At 48.5% G+C, this 16,220-nt stretch overlaps 6 protein-coding genes across 6 annotated transcripts; 2 read left to right on the top strand and 4 right to left on the bottom strand.

Moving 5' to 3' along the window:
* Window positions 1-788: 788 nt before the first annotated feature.
* TERG_01326 (uncharacterized protein) lies at window positions 789-2,168 on the bottom strand (the record flags this gene model as incomplete). Its single annotated transcript, XM_003239295.1, has 2 exons — window positions 789-1,956; window positions 2,086-2,168. The coding sequence occupies 2 exons, from the start codon at window positions 2,166-2,168 to the stop codon at window positions 789-791; spliced, it is 1,251 nt and encodes a 416-aa protein (XP_003239343.1).
* A 2,400-nt stretch (window positions 2,169-4,568) lies between these two features.
* Window positions 4,569-5,869, bottom strand: TERG_01325 (uncharacterized protein). The gene is made up of 2 exons (XM_047747746.1): window positions 5,448-5,869; window positions 4,569-5,368 (listed from the first exon to the last, which is right to left on the bottom strand). Exons 1-2 carry the CDS (start codon window positions 5,718-5,720, stop codon window positions 5,138-5,140), a joined length of 504 nt encoding a protein of 167 aa, XP_047603710.1. The 5' UTR covers window positions 5,721-5,869; the 3' UTR covers window positions 4,569-5,137.
* A 2,687-nt stretch (window positions 5,870-8,556) lies between these two features.
* On the top strand, window positions 8,557-9,465 carry TERG_01323 (uncharacterized protein; the record flags this gene model as incomplete). Its single annotated transcript, XM_003239292.1, has 1 exon — window positions 8,557-9,465. The coding sequence occupies one exon, from the start codon at window positions 8,557-8,559 to the stop codon at window positions 9,463-9,465; it is 909 nt and encodes a 302-aa protein (XP_003239340.1).
* Window positions 9,466-9,647: 182 nt separating this feature from the next.
* On the bottom strand, window positions 9,648-10,139 carry TERG_11702 (uncharacterized protein; the record flags this gene model as incomplete). The annotated part of the gene is made up of 2 exons (XM_047750773.1): window positions 9,648-10,073; window positions 10,137-10,139. 2 exons carry the CDS (start codon window positions 10,137-10,139, stop codon window positions 9,648-9,650), a joined length of 429 nt encoding a protein of 142 aa, XP_047605385.1.
* Window positions 10,140-10,617: 478 nt separating this feature from the next.
* Window positions 10,618-13,760, bottom strand: TERG_01322 (uncharacterized protein). Its single transcript, XM_047747745.1, has one exon. The coding sequence runs from the start codon at window positions 12,562-12,564 to the stop codon at window positions 10,894-10,896; it is 1,671 nt and encodes a 556-aa protein (XP_047603709.1). The 5' UTR covers window positions 12,565-13,760; the 3' UTR covers window positions 10,618-10,893.
* Window positions 13,761-13,804: 44 nt separating this feature from the next.
* Window positions 13,805-16,210, top strand: TERG_01321 (uncharacterized protein; the record flags this gene model as incomplete). The annotated part of the gene is made up of 3 exons (XM_047747744.1): window positions 13,805-14,098; window positions 14,247-14,332; window positions 14,440-16,210. The coding sequence occupies 3 exons, from the start codon at window positions 13,805-13,807 to the stop codon at window positions 16,208-16,210; spliced, it is 2,151 nt and encodes a 716-aa protein (XP_047603708.1).
* Between the last annotated feature and the right edge of the window lie 10 nt (window positions 16,211-16,220).

Below are 16,220 nucleotides of genomic sequence, written 5' to 3'. Positions count from 1 at the left end.
TGACATGAATGCCGGTGGATGTTGGTACTGGAGCCCTACATAATACAGGAGCTGGTTGGACGATGCATGCAGCCCAGGGGTGTTCATGCAGCCAGTGGATGGGGACCTGCAGAAGGGCAAGGACCGCCACATTCTTTTCTCATAAGACAATATAGAAGAGACAAGAGAAGAGAGAAGACAAAGAATGACCAAGGGTCCGTTCCGTGCAGGGAGGCGGGCGGTTGTAGATGTCTACGAGGGCATAGACAAATATACGCAGCGTCGCCTCAAGCTATCTACGTATGGATAGATAGCTGCTCCGGGATGGTATCAATCATAAATTAACACATAAGTCTAGTCGTAGGTCTATCTCGGCCTCCTCAACAAAATGGAACAAGTACATAGTAGTAGGTGGTAACGGTAGTGGCCTGCATCAGCCAGCCTCATACTGGATCCCTGCTGCCTCTCATATAACAGTGATCCTTGACTCAGTCTACGCCGAGTCAGTGCAACATGGATTAACATAGCAAACTCCCTGGCAAGCGTGGTGGGAGTAGAAGGGAGAAGGGAGAAAAAGAGTACATAGGAGGCAGGTCATATGGAGGGAGAATAAACGAAAAAAGAAAACAAACGATAACACAAGCGCGAGCTATCATACGCATTTCGTCGAAGATACAAAAAGATCCTGTGGGCCAGTGAGGGTTGAAATCCAGATGGGCTAGGGGGTCGTAGCAAGATGGCTGATTAGAGCGTGCAGTATGGTGTACGTCGAAGAAGGGTTCGTGGAAGGGATATCGAGCAAGAGTTGGTTATATTTCTTCTTTGAGGCCGCAGAGATCGGTTCCCAGTACCATGTCGACCATGTGCCAGAATCGCCAGTAGAGGTTCGACTTTTGATCGTCAAAGGAGCCATCTTCTCGTAGAGCAGGCCCGTCGCCGACAATATCTCCCGTGAACCAGCTCAAAATTGGTATTGACCGGAGCACTCGTTCCGTCATCGAGGGCTGGGGAGGAAGTGCTTCCGAAGCTGGACGGACAACTGCCCGTCGAACCGTGGGTATATGGGTCATAAATTCAGATTTGGCTGGCTTCGCTTCGGGTTCGGGTTCCGGTTGAGACCGGCCTGGTCGCTGGCGAAGAGTGTCCGCGTCTAGATTGTTCTGTCCCATGACTGTGGCAGAGCTAGCCGTTGCTGTAGATTGAACGGACGCAGGGGCCTCGAAGCTATTACTTGGAGTATATGAAAATGAGCGGGGAAGAGATGAACGATCATATTCGTTTGACTGCAGTAGCGATGCGGATGTGGATGGCTTGAGAGATGGATAGATCGAATTGAGCCGCGACTGCTGCTCAAGGGTTGCTTTGAGTATAGGGGCGTCTTCCTGCGGTCCGTGGCCACTGTACATCTCACAGTGTACAAGACAGCCGTCAATTTCCTGAGGTGAGAAGTGACAGGCTCTATCAGCAGCTGTGAAGGAGTCAAAGGTCACTTTGATCCAGTGTGCTCCTCCAGCATATCTTTTTGATTTCCTATTGGCATCGGCTGAAAGTTTCGGACGGATAACGACGTCACCTCCGCTAAGCAACTGAGGGTACTTGGGGTTGATCTCGGGATCGGTCCGGGAATAGTCTTCGCATATATAGCCGAGTGAGATGCGTTCAAACTTGTCGATAACCTTCCACTCAACACCCTTATCTTTGTACCCATAGAGTATACATTCTGTCGCAACAGCATCTCCCGGTGTCCTGCTAGTCGCTGCATCATTCGAAGTTGTGTTGTTGGCTGCGAGTAATTTCTGCTGCGCTTCTTCCTCTTGCTGCAGGCTAAACAGTCTGCCGAACTCTGCAACATTCGGGTTTTCTCGCTTTGCTGGAGTCCCCGTTCGTGTAGCTGATCTAGTCGAGCCGTATCGTGTATTCCTCCTTTTGCCAAACGGGCCTGTCTCTTCCGGCGGTCGTCGAGGGTTACGGGATTCACTGTTTGCTAGCGTTAGCCATTATGCCATTTCCAGGGGGCATAGCCTGGTTTCAAGTCGCAAAACGACAGGCCAAAGTGGCTCATTCGGCATATTCAAGCCGTGTTATGGAGTGGTAGAGATGGCTTACTCCTTGTAAACATATCCCCATGGCAGTGTGTTCCCCTTCTCATCCTTCGCGCGCTCCTCGAGCGGTACCGAGTGGTATTCCATGGCGCTTGATCAAATGACCAAGAGACCCAGACTATGCGATGCTTTGGAGGCTCACTGCCGGCAATGCCTACCAAGCAATAGAAGCAAAGCTGTTGCGTTGCGGTGTTGAAGCTGTCGAAAGCTCTAATGCTCTTATTGAATATTTATTTTCGGGAGCCTCGCACGTGACGTGATTAGTAACATTCTATTAGTAATAAATTAGTCATTTGTTTGTTAGTCATTGCGCCGGGTTTGACTTTTCCCTACTTTTTCGCACTTTCTATCACTTTCTCGTACCTTTTCCCTGCTTCTGCTTGTGACTTCAAATACTGAATCAACGGACACCCTTTGCCATTATCCTAGAGATCAAACACTCGCCTTCTCCGGCCTGTCGAGATCAGCAAATATCTAACACTCTGCTCTACCATGTTCACACTCTAATCGAACCTTATCCTCGATTTCAACGCAGCTGACCAATAGAAACTTGTTCAACCGCTCCGCTCACCTGAACTTACGCTGCGACCAGGCGGCTCCAACAAAATGATACCAGAATGATAACCAGAGCAGTGATATATCGTACTACAGCTGGTAGAGCATTACTTTTCTCGATTTTCCAGCCGGGTGCTGAGCTGAAGACTGTCGGCGTCGATGGATGGCTCGGTACACTAAAGAGAGAAGACTTTCACTGGATACTACGTGCTACAAACGGGATACCATTGTTTGCCAGTTCAATCACCCCCCATATTCAATGTAAGATGGAATCAACATGACCCATCTGGGCCAGCAGCATGACAGACAAACTAGAAATGCCAAACTAGATGTTCAATCCACTTCTCATACCGGTATTGAGTGCCATCCTGAAGAATTGAAAGGAGTCAGTTTATCTTGGAAAACATGCATCAAAAAAGCCACGTGGGTCAATAGCTAGCTTACCAGGCGTATTGGATAAACCCCCAAGGCTGAAATAATAGACCCGTCGACTAGTGGATATGATTTCCAACATTATATGCCACACCTGGTGAGTGAAAATAAAGGATAACATAGCACAGTTGCGGTTACAGATCACAATCCGCCTTCTCCAACGTCATCTAGTGGTGTTGATTCCAAAGTCTATAACCCCATGCCGCTGCTATCAGAGCTGGAAGACAGGTCATATATGCCCTCAAAAGTGCTTGTCCACTTCATCTGAGTCCGTTATGGTGATATCATACCCGATATCTATTCGTACACTATCTGACTCGTCTGCTTCGGCCACTTTTCAATATCTGTGAATAGAGATGAGTGGTCAGATTCAAGGGCTTCTCTTCCCCTACCATATTCATTTCTAGGTCCATCTGACTTCATTGATGTCCCCATACCAACCATAGATAAGTTTTCAAGAGTTTTTAATGCAGCGTCAGACATCGAGTTTTGGGCAAGGTGGCTGAAGCAATTGGTACTAGTCTTGGTCGCCTTGATATCAAGGCTACCTTTCTCCGGTCATTTGGAAAAGATGCAATTGAGCCTCGTTTTACATTTGGATATGCCGTGAATGCCTTCAAACTGGAGTGTTCCCTAACCATTCACACCTTTCTAAAGGGACCAAGTGCAAGATATATTCTGGAACATGTAGCCATAGATTGCAAGTAATCACTGGTATTTTGCTACTTTATCAACATAACTAACTGCTATCAAGTCACTGAAGAGGCAGTGCAATCAGAGTGACATCCCCAGCCCTAACTGACGGATAATTGTAAGCAACCAGACAGACTAGACGAGACAGTGTGATTAGTTCGGCAAAGAGGTAGTGGGTGAGAGAAGAGGCATATGTGCTGCCGTGAGGCATGTAACCAATCTTTAAGACGCAAAACGGGCGACGACAGGAAAAAGCAAGCCGAGTAACCGAGTAAGGAAGATAAAGAAAAAATAAAAAGGAATAACTCCAAAAAAAAAAAAAAAAAAAAAAAAAAAAAAAGGAAGAAAAGTAAATAAGACAAGAAAATAAAAGTCGGCATCAAATAGATCGAAAAAAACAAGCAGCGAGTACGGAGTACTCCGTACGCAGATAATGAGGACCGGCGGGGAGAGGTAAGAAGAAAAACGAGGACTAAACATGCAAAAAAGATGAAAAAAATGAGCTATCTACAAGGCTGAGAAGAAAAACCACATGTCATACTATGCGATAAGGTACGATGGAGTTCATGTCCTGTCAGTCCATCTGGTGTACTCCGTAGAAACACCGTTGAGTGCTGGGATGTGATTGGATCCGCGAGGATCAGGATATCGGTATAGATGCTAGAAGGGAATGAGAAGAAGGCGAGCAAAAAATAAAAGGGAAGATACAATGACCACGGGATGGCAGAGAAGCGAAGGTCAGGGGGGAAAACTGCACGCAAGGCAGAAATGAGTGGGAAAAGCCAGTTGGAGAAAAAGAAAGAAAAAACGGATGATAGGAAAAAGAAAGAAAGAAAATGAAGAGTCGTATCGACGTGAAGCGAAGAATTAGCGCTAGGTCTGGCATGTCGGAATGGAAGGGAAAAAAGAAGAACGGAGTGCGGATGACCATCCAGCAGTCGGAGAAACATGATGAGAACGAGGATGCGCATTCGATATCGATGCGAGTCGGGTCGCGGGAAGTGAAAGAGTAAAGTCGATGAGCCAAAACATAGCCAAAGGGGGATGGATGGTAAATAAATGAATATAAACTTGGTAGTAGCCGTTCCGTCGTAGTCATCGTACAGAAGATTGAAGATGGATTAAAAAAAAGGGCGCAATTTGTATAAGGCACCGCGCCCTGGGGAGTCGTAACTGCGTCTTTCTCGTCAGGTCACATATCAAGAAGCTCAGAAAGAATAAAGCAAAAAGTGCGAGTGAAAAGAAAAAAAAAAAAAAAAAAAAAAAAAAAAAAATTGGAGTAAGTAGGCCGAGATGTGAGGATGTGGTGGTATGTTTGCTGGTGTAGATTGGACGTTCAAAATTTGGTCGTAGTCATAGGGTCGGATGGTAAACTATCAGCGTCTCCTTCGCTGAGCGCTGTCGAGCCGATTATCGAGAGATTCAACCCGTGAGCGAAACGACTTTACTATATCTCTGATGCGCCGGATCTTGTCGAATTCCGTCTCTAGCTCGTCGATGGAGAGGATTATCTGTCTGACTCGTGCGATCTCCTTATCGGCGTCTGCAACGACGTTGCCGGCCTGGTCATAAGTGTTTTGTATCGATATCTCAGATTGCTCGTTCAACTGGTACCTGTTAGCCACCTATCTCTAGAAATTCTATGCAGCCATATAGATAATATTCCATAGTACAAGGAGAACATACGTAGTCAATCCTCCGCTGGATGTCCCTCATGAGGTGGTCGAGCTGGTAGTAGAGGGCCTGCAGGCTGTCTGGATCCAGGAGCAGTCTCCCCTGCGTACTGGCGGCGCTGGCAGCCCTCGAACTGGCGTTGCTATTCCTCGCCATCCCCCTTCCCCTTGCGATGCTGCCATTATGGCTCCCTTGCAATGCGATCTGCTGCTGGTGGACAACCATCTGCCACTCAGACGACGTGAGGCCAAGACGGGCATCGGGAATAGACGTTGATACGGACATTGGGGATGGGCCTGGTATATCAGAGACATGCTCCTCAAAACATAGAGACGCCGTCAGGGAGCTGGATCAAGACTGATATGTGGCAGAGGACGCCGTTCATGGTGGATGGGAAGAAGGAAGGGCGAGAAGCGTTGCGAGGGGATAAGCGGCCGCCGCAGACAGCACCGTCGACTCTCGACTCCAGCCGGCGATAGGAGTCGGGTTTTTCGGCTTCACGAGGGTTGTTTTTTCACGCTGTTGCCCGCTGGTCTCTCTCTGTCTCTTGAGATATCTGGGCTCGAGGCGGAGACTGCAAGAGGCAGAGGCGGCGAAGATGCAGACACGGCCCGGAGGATACTAACTAGCTGGCGGGTTATCTGGACGCCGGCAAGGGAATAACTCTCAACCACGGATCGCAAGAGGCACAGGAAGTAGAGACGCAGAGTGAGGAAGAGAGAAAAATCCCCAGCGAGCGGGCGCTTCTTCTTCCACCACCACCACAGATGATCTCAAGGACGCAAAGTAGAAGCAGAAAAAGAAAGGAAAAACGAGGAGGAAAAAAGAAACAAGCTGGCAGTTCAGGTCTGCTGCTGCTGCTGCTGCTGCTTCTTCTTCTTCTTAGGGGGCAAGGGAGAGCGGCCGAGGATGCGACCACAGGCTGCAACGCCGACGGCCGGGCGGGCTGGACAGGCTGGCTGTTTGTTATTTATATGGCATCTGTCTGTCTACGGACGGGGTGTGTGTGTGGGCGGCTAATCTGGCTGCATGACCTGTGTTCAAATATCTCGTTGTGGGCCGCCGGTTTGATACTTTGATATTTCGATTTTGATACCTGTCTATAGCTATAACCAACCAACTAGAAAAACAGGCTATTGAAAGAGCCGCAAAATGGCCAACAGCTGGAGAGGTCAGATATATGCTCCGTACGGCTGCCCAAGGTGAGGCAACGGCGGTCTCTCTGCGCGCATGAAATAAACGTATAAACGCCTGATTCCCGTTGCTTTTCTCTCGCCCTTCTACCCCAGACGTTCAAGCGTATTCTCTCGAGAGACGCAGGCCCAATGGCAGGCGGCAGTTGATATGTACGACGACGTTATAGCCGTCCAATCCTAGCCCCAGCGGGCTTCCCGCTGGTCTTTAATGTGCCTCGTAGACGTTGTGAGCTGCAGGTCTCCTGCATTGGCGGCCTGCCGCGAATAGGAGTCTCGTATAGCTGATCTTTCCTGCTTGGAAGCTGATGAGGACGAAAAACTAAACAGCTAGTTGATCAATCCGCAGGCGGTTAAACGTACAGCTTTCCTTGCAGGCCATGTTACCTTTCTCTACCAGACTTTTTGTGGCCGATCTCATCCGGCATTCGAGAGTCGCCTACAAAACCCGGTATCGAGCGGAGAGCGTCGCACTAGTTGGATCCTCGACCTCCAGGTTTACCAGGATACTGACGCCGAGCACGCGTTTCTTCAGCAGTCGGCCCTAAACGAGGATATCTCCATCCAGCACAGCACTTCTGACCAGCATCGTCAAAACCGATATATGATATCCAGAACAGCGCTTGTCGGCAGCTCATATGATTAATAGCACCGCGGGTAAGGCCAGAGGGGCCGACCCCAAGACGAAGATCTTGTCCTTCCATGTGGAAGTTGTGTTTGGGGGGTTGGATGGTACAACATCAACTGCAAGGCTTCGATTGCATGGGCTTGTGCGATTGAGTGGAGAAGTGTGCTGGCCTGGAGGTAATTTGTGAGAAATGTGTTCAGGTATCCAGTAACAGGAAAAGGGGAATATCAAGACACTGGCCGCGAGATATCATGTCGCAGATAGAAACGCTTATAGTAGCGGAAGTCTACTTCCGCTGTCAATAAGGGGTCATATAAGCTTGCCAGACGACATGCTCCAAGACCTTGACTCTGAGACTCCGCAGCATGTTGTATACTTATAGACCTCGTTAGAACTCGTGGCCTGTCAAATGCGAGTTTATTTCCATCTCTGCATTCATGTATAAGCAGGTATCGTAAGTTGGCATGTCCATCTTTGTCACCCAACATGTAGTTGAATACGAATACACTGTCTCCCGCAAGATTCTTCAATGCAAGGTACCAGTATCACCACACTGGCTCTGCTTCTAGGGAATCCATACTTGACAAATCATGTTCCCTTTTAAGCACAATATTGCGAGTTATGTAGTGAACCGTTGCTAGAGAAAGCACAAACATTGCCATGAATGCCCAGGTGTAAAATTGAGGACGAGAGAAAAGAGATAATTTTGAGATATTATGGCTGCCATCATCGTGGCCTATGGAATCATTGTTTCTGTCATTTGATGTCAGCTTGAAGGATTCTCAACTGATAGTAGCAACTTACGGTAGGGGGGCCGACGTTCATTTTGTCATCTAACAAGCGCTCAAGAGCAAGCTCTCGGTGCTGGCTCGCGACGGTCAAGAAGCCACGGCTGAATCTATCTGTCCAACTCAGGGACTGAAGCAACCGAGACCGAGCTAAAATAGGCGTACCTATATACCTTTGGGTACTCCTGGATACAGCCCATCGCGATGCCTATTTGTTGGTTGCATTCACCACGCCCATCCGCGTCGCCTGTCCACTAAGCCCAGCTGAGGCAGGGTATAAATGTTGGCTCTAGCCATCTCAGTGTGTAGCACGCCAGCCCATCCACATAGAATGGAACGGCGGGGATTCCGATGGGATGTTGTCGCCCTTTTGCTGAATGTTGTAGTTGGCGTGTGTGTAGTTGAAGCCGCCAAAAAGCAACGTCCAAGAAGTATTTCAACCAAATGCGACAAATTCATCGTCTACACCAACCACACCCAACTTGGCCACCATCTAGTCGACAAACTGCACCATGGCCAAAGACAAAGAACGCACTGTCAACCCTGCGCAGGCTCAACGGAAGCTTGAGAAGCAAAAGGCACTCAAAAAGGGCAAGGCGGAGGCGCTGAACAGGCGCAATGAAAAGCTAGCACGGCGAAATCCATACCGCATCCAACGACAAATAGACGACCTCAAAGCAACCGAGGAGGCTGGGAAACAGCTGAAGCCCCAGCAAAAGGAGATCCTTGAAGCCCTTGAGAGAGATTTGCGAGCTGTTAACAAGGCGAGGGAAGCTCTTGGAGATAAGGCGCCGGTCTTCGGGTGTGGAGATGGCGGACCGCGTCGAGACAGGGACAGAGACGGAGATCAAGGCCATAATGTGCTAGGGAAGCGGAGAAGGGATGGACATCGTGAAGGACGCAATTGGAGAAAGCAAGAAAGCAGTGGCAGCGAGACAGACGAGAGTGTTCGAAGGATACCTATGCCCAGAGACACACCTCCCCCGATCCCGCGTCAACACCACCAAAGACGGCGAGGAGGACCCAACAATACCGAAGAAGGCGAAGGTGTGGCAGCTGGTGGTGAGAGAAGTGTGCATCAGCTACCTCCTAAACCTCCGATACCAGAAGCAAAGGCAGTCTACGAATCTGCGCCCGTTCTCAGGAATCTACAGAAAGAAGCTATCAACAAGTTTGTGCCGACAACAGTAAGGATGAAACAGGCTGCTGTTAAAGGCGAAGGTCAACTCGTTGAACCTGAAGAAATGGATAAGTTGGAGAAGGCTGGGTATGTGGTCAGTGGTAGTGGCCCTGAGGCTGGGCAGTTGACAGATACTCCAAGCGCAAAGGCGGCGGCGTCATCTCTCGAAGAAGAGGAAGAGCGGTTCAATCGTGAGCTCAAGTCCGTCCAAATTGAAGAAGTCGAGGATGAAGGCAATTGAGGGGGCTCTTGAAAAATTTTCTATCTAAGAAGGGAAACCCCAATATATGAAAAGGAGTCGCACCCTGGCGCACTTCCACTTGAGAATACATGTAAGTCCAGCTATTCTTCAGACCATCCACTTAACATCTACAAACAAGCTAACCTTGTAAATTCAAAAGAGTATGACCGGAGAACTATCAATCACGCAAACAGCAATCCCCACGCCGCAACACCTGCCCAGCCAGCGTGCAGGCCCAGAATTCCCCAGACATTAGCAAAATCATACTCGGCACCGCCGGAGAAGAAAGAACTCCAGCTAATGAGCCCTAGAGTGGCTATGTGATACAGCAAGAAGCAAGACCCAACAACGCGCCCAACATGTGTTTTACGGATATGATAGTCTCGCAGGAACCATGCATTTAGCGCAAAGGGAAGAACGAGGTTGCCGCTGTTTCGGCAGAAGTATCGTGCCAATGCGCTTTCGAGGAACGGCACGCGGTTCGGAAAAAGGATCGTGGAGCCGGTGTAGAAGATATACGTATCTGCAGCATGGAGGAGAACAGCAGAGGCGTAGAGGTATTTGATTATACTTGGCTGGGTAAGCCCGATAGTTGCTGGTGTGGAGGCCTGCGTACGAAGCAATGGTTAGTTTGAAGCAATATGCCCGGGGGTACCGCCATATATGCCTACCATGATGTCTTAATATATCAGTTTATCAAGGCTGTCTTGATGTTAAGCGCAAGTCTGTGCCCTTGTCTTTCAATGTCGTGATTTATATGATGAACGTAGGAGTAGGTAGGTTGCCGCCAAAATACGAGGGAAAAACCATGTTGCGGATGAGCCTCGGCATAAACCCCGTTCAAATGATAGCGACAGCAGCCATTTGCAGCAACCGACATTTGAACGTCAGGTATGAACGAGCGAAAATAACATAAATACACTGTTCTATTGCCAGCGATGGTTATTCAAATCAAAGTAAACAGCATAGAAACTATGAAACTGATACAAAACTCCCACTAGTCCAAGAAAACGCCATGCAGATGCTACTCCAACCCAAGGCCGAAATATAGGATATCAACAAAGGAAAAGAAATAAAAAAAAAAAAAAAACAAAGGAGACTCTAATAAGGAATGACACAATACGACATATGGCCGACAATGATATCAATAAATGAAAAGGGTAAAGGAAAGGGAGGGAGCGGAGGGGTGTCTCCGGTGATATGACATCGCTCATGCCGAGCACGATATCTCAAACCCGAAGCAAAAGAAAAGAAAAGAAAAGGGAAAAAGGGTATTATTATCACTTTGCCTCATCCCCATGATCAAACCAGCCTGTCAGGGTCTCCTATAACGAGTCTATTCCTGACGTGAAAGAAAACATGCATTCGTTTAGTTCATGTTATTGTCTTTTTTAATCTTCTTTAGTTTGTCTCTTTCATGCCAGAGACTCATCGGAAGTTGCGGATAACCTTCTTGTTTCTAACCAAAAAGGGGCTGGGCATTTCGTCTCTCTCTGGGTCCCAGGTTGCTGGAGGATCAAGCTGGGCGACGGTGGTGGTTGCAGCTACAGGTGCAGATGAAGTAGTAGCTGGGATTTTGCTATCCCCGGGGCGCTTGAGCTCGTCAAGGGAGCGGCCACCAGCACGGGCTTGGGCTAGCTCAACGAGAGATCTTCCGCCCATGTTGCGTTGCATTATGGCCTTGAACATCTCTTCTCCGCCAGGGTTAGTGCCTGCTTTTGCTGGTGGAGGCATCATGGCTGTCTTTCGCGATGGTGAGCCTTCAAGGGCAAGGTTGTTGTAGGAAGGAATTTTGGAAATGCGGCGCTGAGGCGATTTGTTCCTAGTGTCAGCCGAAGAATGGCGGCCATCAGTAGATTGGGGTGCAGCCGAGTTGGCAGCTTGAGCAGGTCGAACTGTTGTTGCCTTGGTAACCGGGAAAAGATCTGGTTGAGTGGTGAGCTTCTGCATCATGGCGGTGGTGTTTTGGCGCATCATGGGGCGATGTGCTAGCTTGCTGGGTTCAGCCTGAATCTTTGCGCGGGTGGGCGATGGAAGGTCAGGGATATCGTCCTCATCATCGGAGTACATAGCAATGGCATCATCCCACCTAAGCTTTGTACGTCCTCCATCTGCGAAAAGATTCTTCGCTGATGTCCCCGCGGTCCGGCGCGGGGATAACGACAAGGAGGCAATGCAAACCGGCGATGGCTCTGCCATCTGGACATCCATTGGGGATTCAACCGTGGTTTTGGAACGGCTGAATGGAGTACGGTTGCCTTTTTTCCCTGCATTCTTCTGTTCAGGGGTAGGAGGATCAAGCGACAGCTCGCTCAGATCGGTGGACGAAGGGAAATCAGTATCATCACTTGATCCCATGGAAGAATGATGAGCTGACTCGAGCTGGGAGAGATTCACGTTATGCTTCTGTGCCATTTCTTCCTTGTACTTTTGCATTTCAGAAGCAACTCGTTGCTCAACCTCCACTTCAAAAGTCCTACGAAGCTTCTCAAGTTCCATCTGCACTTGACGGTCGATCTCCAGTCGTGCCTTGACCTCCCACTCTCGACGGACAGAGCTTTCAATAGCTGCTTTCATGGCTGCCTTTTCCTTCTCCATTTTTGCGTAACGTAATTCTAAGTCCTTCAGCTTCTGTGCAGCAGCCTCCTCCTTGCTTGTGAGAGATTTGCTTATCTCGACTACCTCCTGTTCCTTTCTCATCAGGCGTATCACGGGCAGTTTGAGCAAGGCTGCTGTATCTGGACGGTGGTCAGGGTTAACCCTCAGACAGCTGGCAATGACGCTTCTCAGCTCGCTGGAATAGACGTCTGGCAGAGGGGCAAATTTCCCATCACGGATTTTCTGAACTAGCTGAACATGCGTACGGGCATTGAACGGTGGCTCTTTCTTGCATAGTTCGTACATAATGCAGCCAACGGACCAGATGTCGGAGTACAGGGTGTATCTCTCGCCTGCGGAGATCTCGGGAGACATGTAAAACGGTGTTCCCACGTACGTCGAAGCAAAGTCATGAGACCCCATTTGCTTGGACAGGCCAAAGTCGCCCAGCTTGACAGATTTATCCTCTCCCAAAAAGACTAGATAGAAGTTAGCAAACATACCATGTATACCATATCATGTTTGTACATTCCACGCATAACGCACTGTTTTCTGGCTTGAGGTCTCGGTGAAGGATCATGACCTGGGCCTGTTTTCCTTTGAGTCCTGACGATTTTGGTGTTGGCCCCAGAACATTGGAACCAGCTTCAGGGGGGTCAACTCCATAATGGCAACGGTACAGAGCGGTTGCCAGCTGGGAGAACACACGCCAGACGTATTCCTCCTCAGCAAAGGTACCAGCCAGCTTATGGTTCTTGATCACACGGCTAAGATCTCCTCCTCCGCAGTATTCCATGTATAGGTATAGGTCCTGGGTCGCCTTGAGGTGTTCGCGGTGGTAGTACGCTACGATGTTGGGATGTCGGAGTGAACTCAGAACGTTGAACTCAGTGGTAAGCTGTTCACGCTCCTTATGGGACATCTTGAGATAGTTAATCTCCTTTCGGCAGAGGATCTATAGAAACCGTTAGCATAACTGAATCCTTGTAGTTTGCCGACAAGGAGGTGACATACGAATCCATCTGCCTTTCTCCTAACCTTCCGAATCACACCAAAAGAACCGCTTCCTATAGACGAAATATTAGTCCAGACAGCCATGCATATTGGTACCATTAGGGCTGTCCCCCACCTATTCTCTCAAGGAGCTCATATTTGTCTGCTTCTGCCAAAGCGATAGCCATGATTAACCTGGAGGTATAGATATTAAAGTCAAGGAGACGAGGTGTAGCCGCACATAGAGAGTAAAAGATGAACGAAATGACAACCTATTTATGTTAGTAACGGCGTCTGGAGCCTCGAGAATTGGCGACGGCCTGCAAGCTGGACAGTTGGTGTGCAATAGGAGAAGAAGAAGTTATCTTTCTCCCTCGCACCTTTTTCAAATGTTTTGGTTGCGATCTCGTTGCGCAGCAACCAGGGCGATAATTGCTTAGTAGAAGGATTAGTCAGATGATGAATAATAGAGTTGGTCACGGGAAATCAAAGCTAGCGCCTGAAGAGGACTAGCGGCCTGCGGGTAAAGCGGTGTGGGCAGGAATCCACTCTTATTGGTCGATCGGAGATACCTTAGAGCCGCCCGTTATCGATAAGCTTTCTGCCACTCTTCGACCTCAGCTTTCTTTTTCGGTGTTCAACACGGAGATAGCTTCGACGGCGAGATCTTGTCCATAGCAGAAGCCACTGGCAGCGGCGGGCAGACGGCTTTCTCTCTTTTCTTGTCTTGCTTGCGAAGCGCGGAACGATGTCGGAGTCACAAGTTTTGAGGAAGGACCAGTTGGAAACCAGCCTGTTCAACGAGCGAAAGTTGATCGGTGCAGGAGAGCTCAAGGAAGACAACCCGTTGGACCTAAGTGAACCATTTCGAGAGCTCTGCGAAGCATGCCGGAGAGGCGATCTTAAGGCATGTCAGGAGAAGATAACTGAGGGAGTGAATATTAACGGTAGAGATTTATTTGACTGCACTCCCTTGATACTTGTGAGTGAAGCTCCTCCCTTCATCCTTCCAGCCTGTCGGAGGTCCTCGACAAGTGGCAGCGTATCTTCCTTGTCAATGCTTTCAGCCAGACTGGAGAGTGGAATAATTTCCTTCACATTTGCTCCCTGGTCACGTCAAATATGATTTGCTTTTATAATGAGAACTGAAAGAGTGACAATTACTTCTGTTTCTTTCTTCCCTTGAAAAGGCTAGTCTTTGTGGCCACTACGAAGTTGTACAACTTCTCCTTGATTCTGGTGCTTTATGCGAACGAGACACTTTCCAAGGCGAAAGGTGTGCCTATCCCCTTATTCTCTTCCCTGCTATCTCCACCCTCTAGGAGAAAGATGACATGAAAGGTGCAACTTTCATACTCACAACTCTTTGACCTTTGTTGGTAGATGCCTCTACAACGCATTAAACTCGAAGATACGAAACCTGCTGCTTGAATATGATTATTCAAAGTCAACGGATCCTCTCCAACCTTTCGCATCTCATATAACGTTGTTGCTAAACAGAGACCATCCTCAAACGTCGGATATCGCAGTCACAGCAGGAGATGAGACTTTTCACCTCCACAAGTTCATATTGTCAGCACGATCACCATATTTCCATAAGAAACTTTCCACCGCTCCAGAAGCGACTTCATGGAAATTGCCAAGTACAATACCACCTCCAGCATTTAGCGCAGGGATCAGATACTTGTATCTGGGCGATGCTCCACGAGATTTGAGATCTGGGCCAGGTGCCGGTCTCTATTCAGAGGCAGAAGTATTTGAAGGAATAGACAGAATCGCCAACCACCTAGAACTTCGTGGCCTAGTTGATACTATACTGGACAGTGGTGATAGGAGATTAACTAGGCAAAGGAGATCAGACGAAGTTAGCAAGGGTCGAAATCAGATGGAAGCATGGTTTCGGGAAAATATCATCAAACACAAAGTGGTGATTGATACGGATAGAGCAAATGAGGTTAAATGGTCGCGGGATAACAGTATCTTCGCTGATGTTCTCCTTCGAGCCGACGAAGATGATAGCGAAAGTGAAGAGTCGCAAGAGAACAAAGAGTGCGAAAATGGAAGACTTGAGGACGCCGGTAGTGGTATACCCATTGGAGGCTTCTCACGGCTATCCCTGGATACCTCCATTAAGAAACCAAAAAGGAAATCGGTTCTTTTTCCAGCCCATCGAGCGATGCTCCTACGCTCTGAGTTTTTCTCGCTCATGTTTTCTTCCAGCTTTCGTGAGGCTCAAGTTACAGACTATTTGCAAATAATACCAATCGACTGTTCACCAGACGTGTTGGAGATAGTTCTCACTTTCTTATATACAGAAAAAGCAGACTTCCCTCTTGAAGTCGCAGTTGATGTTCTGTTCGCTGCGGATCTGCTACTGATCGAACGGCTAAAAACAAAGGCAGCCGTCCTCATTAGCACATTGGGAAGCGGAAATATCACATCTTTGGGTTCAAAGCCATCAGCGGATACAAAACAGTCATCTTCAACGAAAGAAGGGAAAGAAGCAGAAGGAAGCGACGAAATAATCGATGCCTATGAAATCCTCCGTGCAGCTTGGCTGATGCGCATCCAACGACTTGAGGAGTTCGCCGCCCGATACTTTGCTTACAGGTTAGAAGCGCATATCGACAACCCTGAGTTCGCACAGCTAGTGAAGGAGTCAGCCGAGCGTATCCAAAAACGACAAGAAACGGATTCTATCGAGTTAGTAGATGACATCCGCTACTATCTCTCTGAACGATTCAGGCTACGTTTTGAGGATTCTGGTATAGACATCTTGAACTCCGAGGACAATCCAAACGAAGGCGATCCGGCTGAAAACACCAACACTCCTTCAAACTCTTACCCCGAAACAAATGGTAACGGAAATATCATATCGCCTACCCCTTTGTCGCCTCCACCTTCGTCGTTTAACAGAGAGCCTAGTGATGCCGACTCTACTAGGGAACAGCAAGGGGACTCAAACAAAGTCGTCGATGCGGGGCCTCCAAGGCCCCAGGCAAATGGAAAGAGTGAGCAAATTGATGCAAGCGGCGTCATTCGGACTTTAGATGGCCGGGAAGCTGGAGATGAATTTTCTAGAGACGCTATTGATTATGAGCTTCTCCTGAACAAATTGGACCAGCTACTTGAAAGACTAGGCTTGGATGCCTAATCATCCAGCC

Source organism: Trichophyton rubrum, assembly GCF_000151425.1.
Source record: "Trichophyton rubrum CBS 118892 genomic scaffold supercont2.1, whole genome shotgun sequence".
Taxonomy (NCBI): Eukaryota; Fungi; Ascomycota; class Eurotiomycetes; order Onygenales; family Arthrodermataceae; genus Trichophyton; species Trichophyton rubrum.
The sequence above is the reverse complement of the archived record's forward strand: the minus strand, read 5'-3'. Positions and strand labels throughout refer to the sequence as shown.

Bases quoted from the DNA above. Each gene is read 5' to 3' on its own strand.
- TERG_01325 (XM_047747746.1), bottom strand. From the start codon at position 5,720: ATGTCCGTATCAACGTCTATTCCCGATGCCCGTCTTGGCCTCACGTCG. The intron at 5,369-5,447 runs GTATGTTCTCCT...AACAGGTACCAG, and splicing joins TCCAGCGGAGGATTGACTAC to TTGAACGAGCAATCTGAGAT.
- TERG_01322 (XM_047747745.1), bottom strand. From the start codon at position 12,564: ATGTTTGCTAACTTCTATCTAGTCTTTTTGGGAGAGGATAAATCTGTC.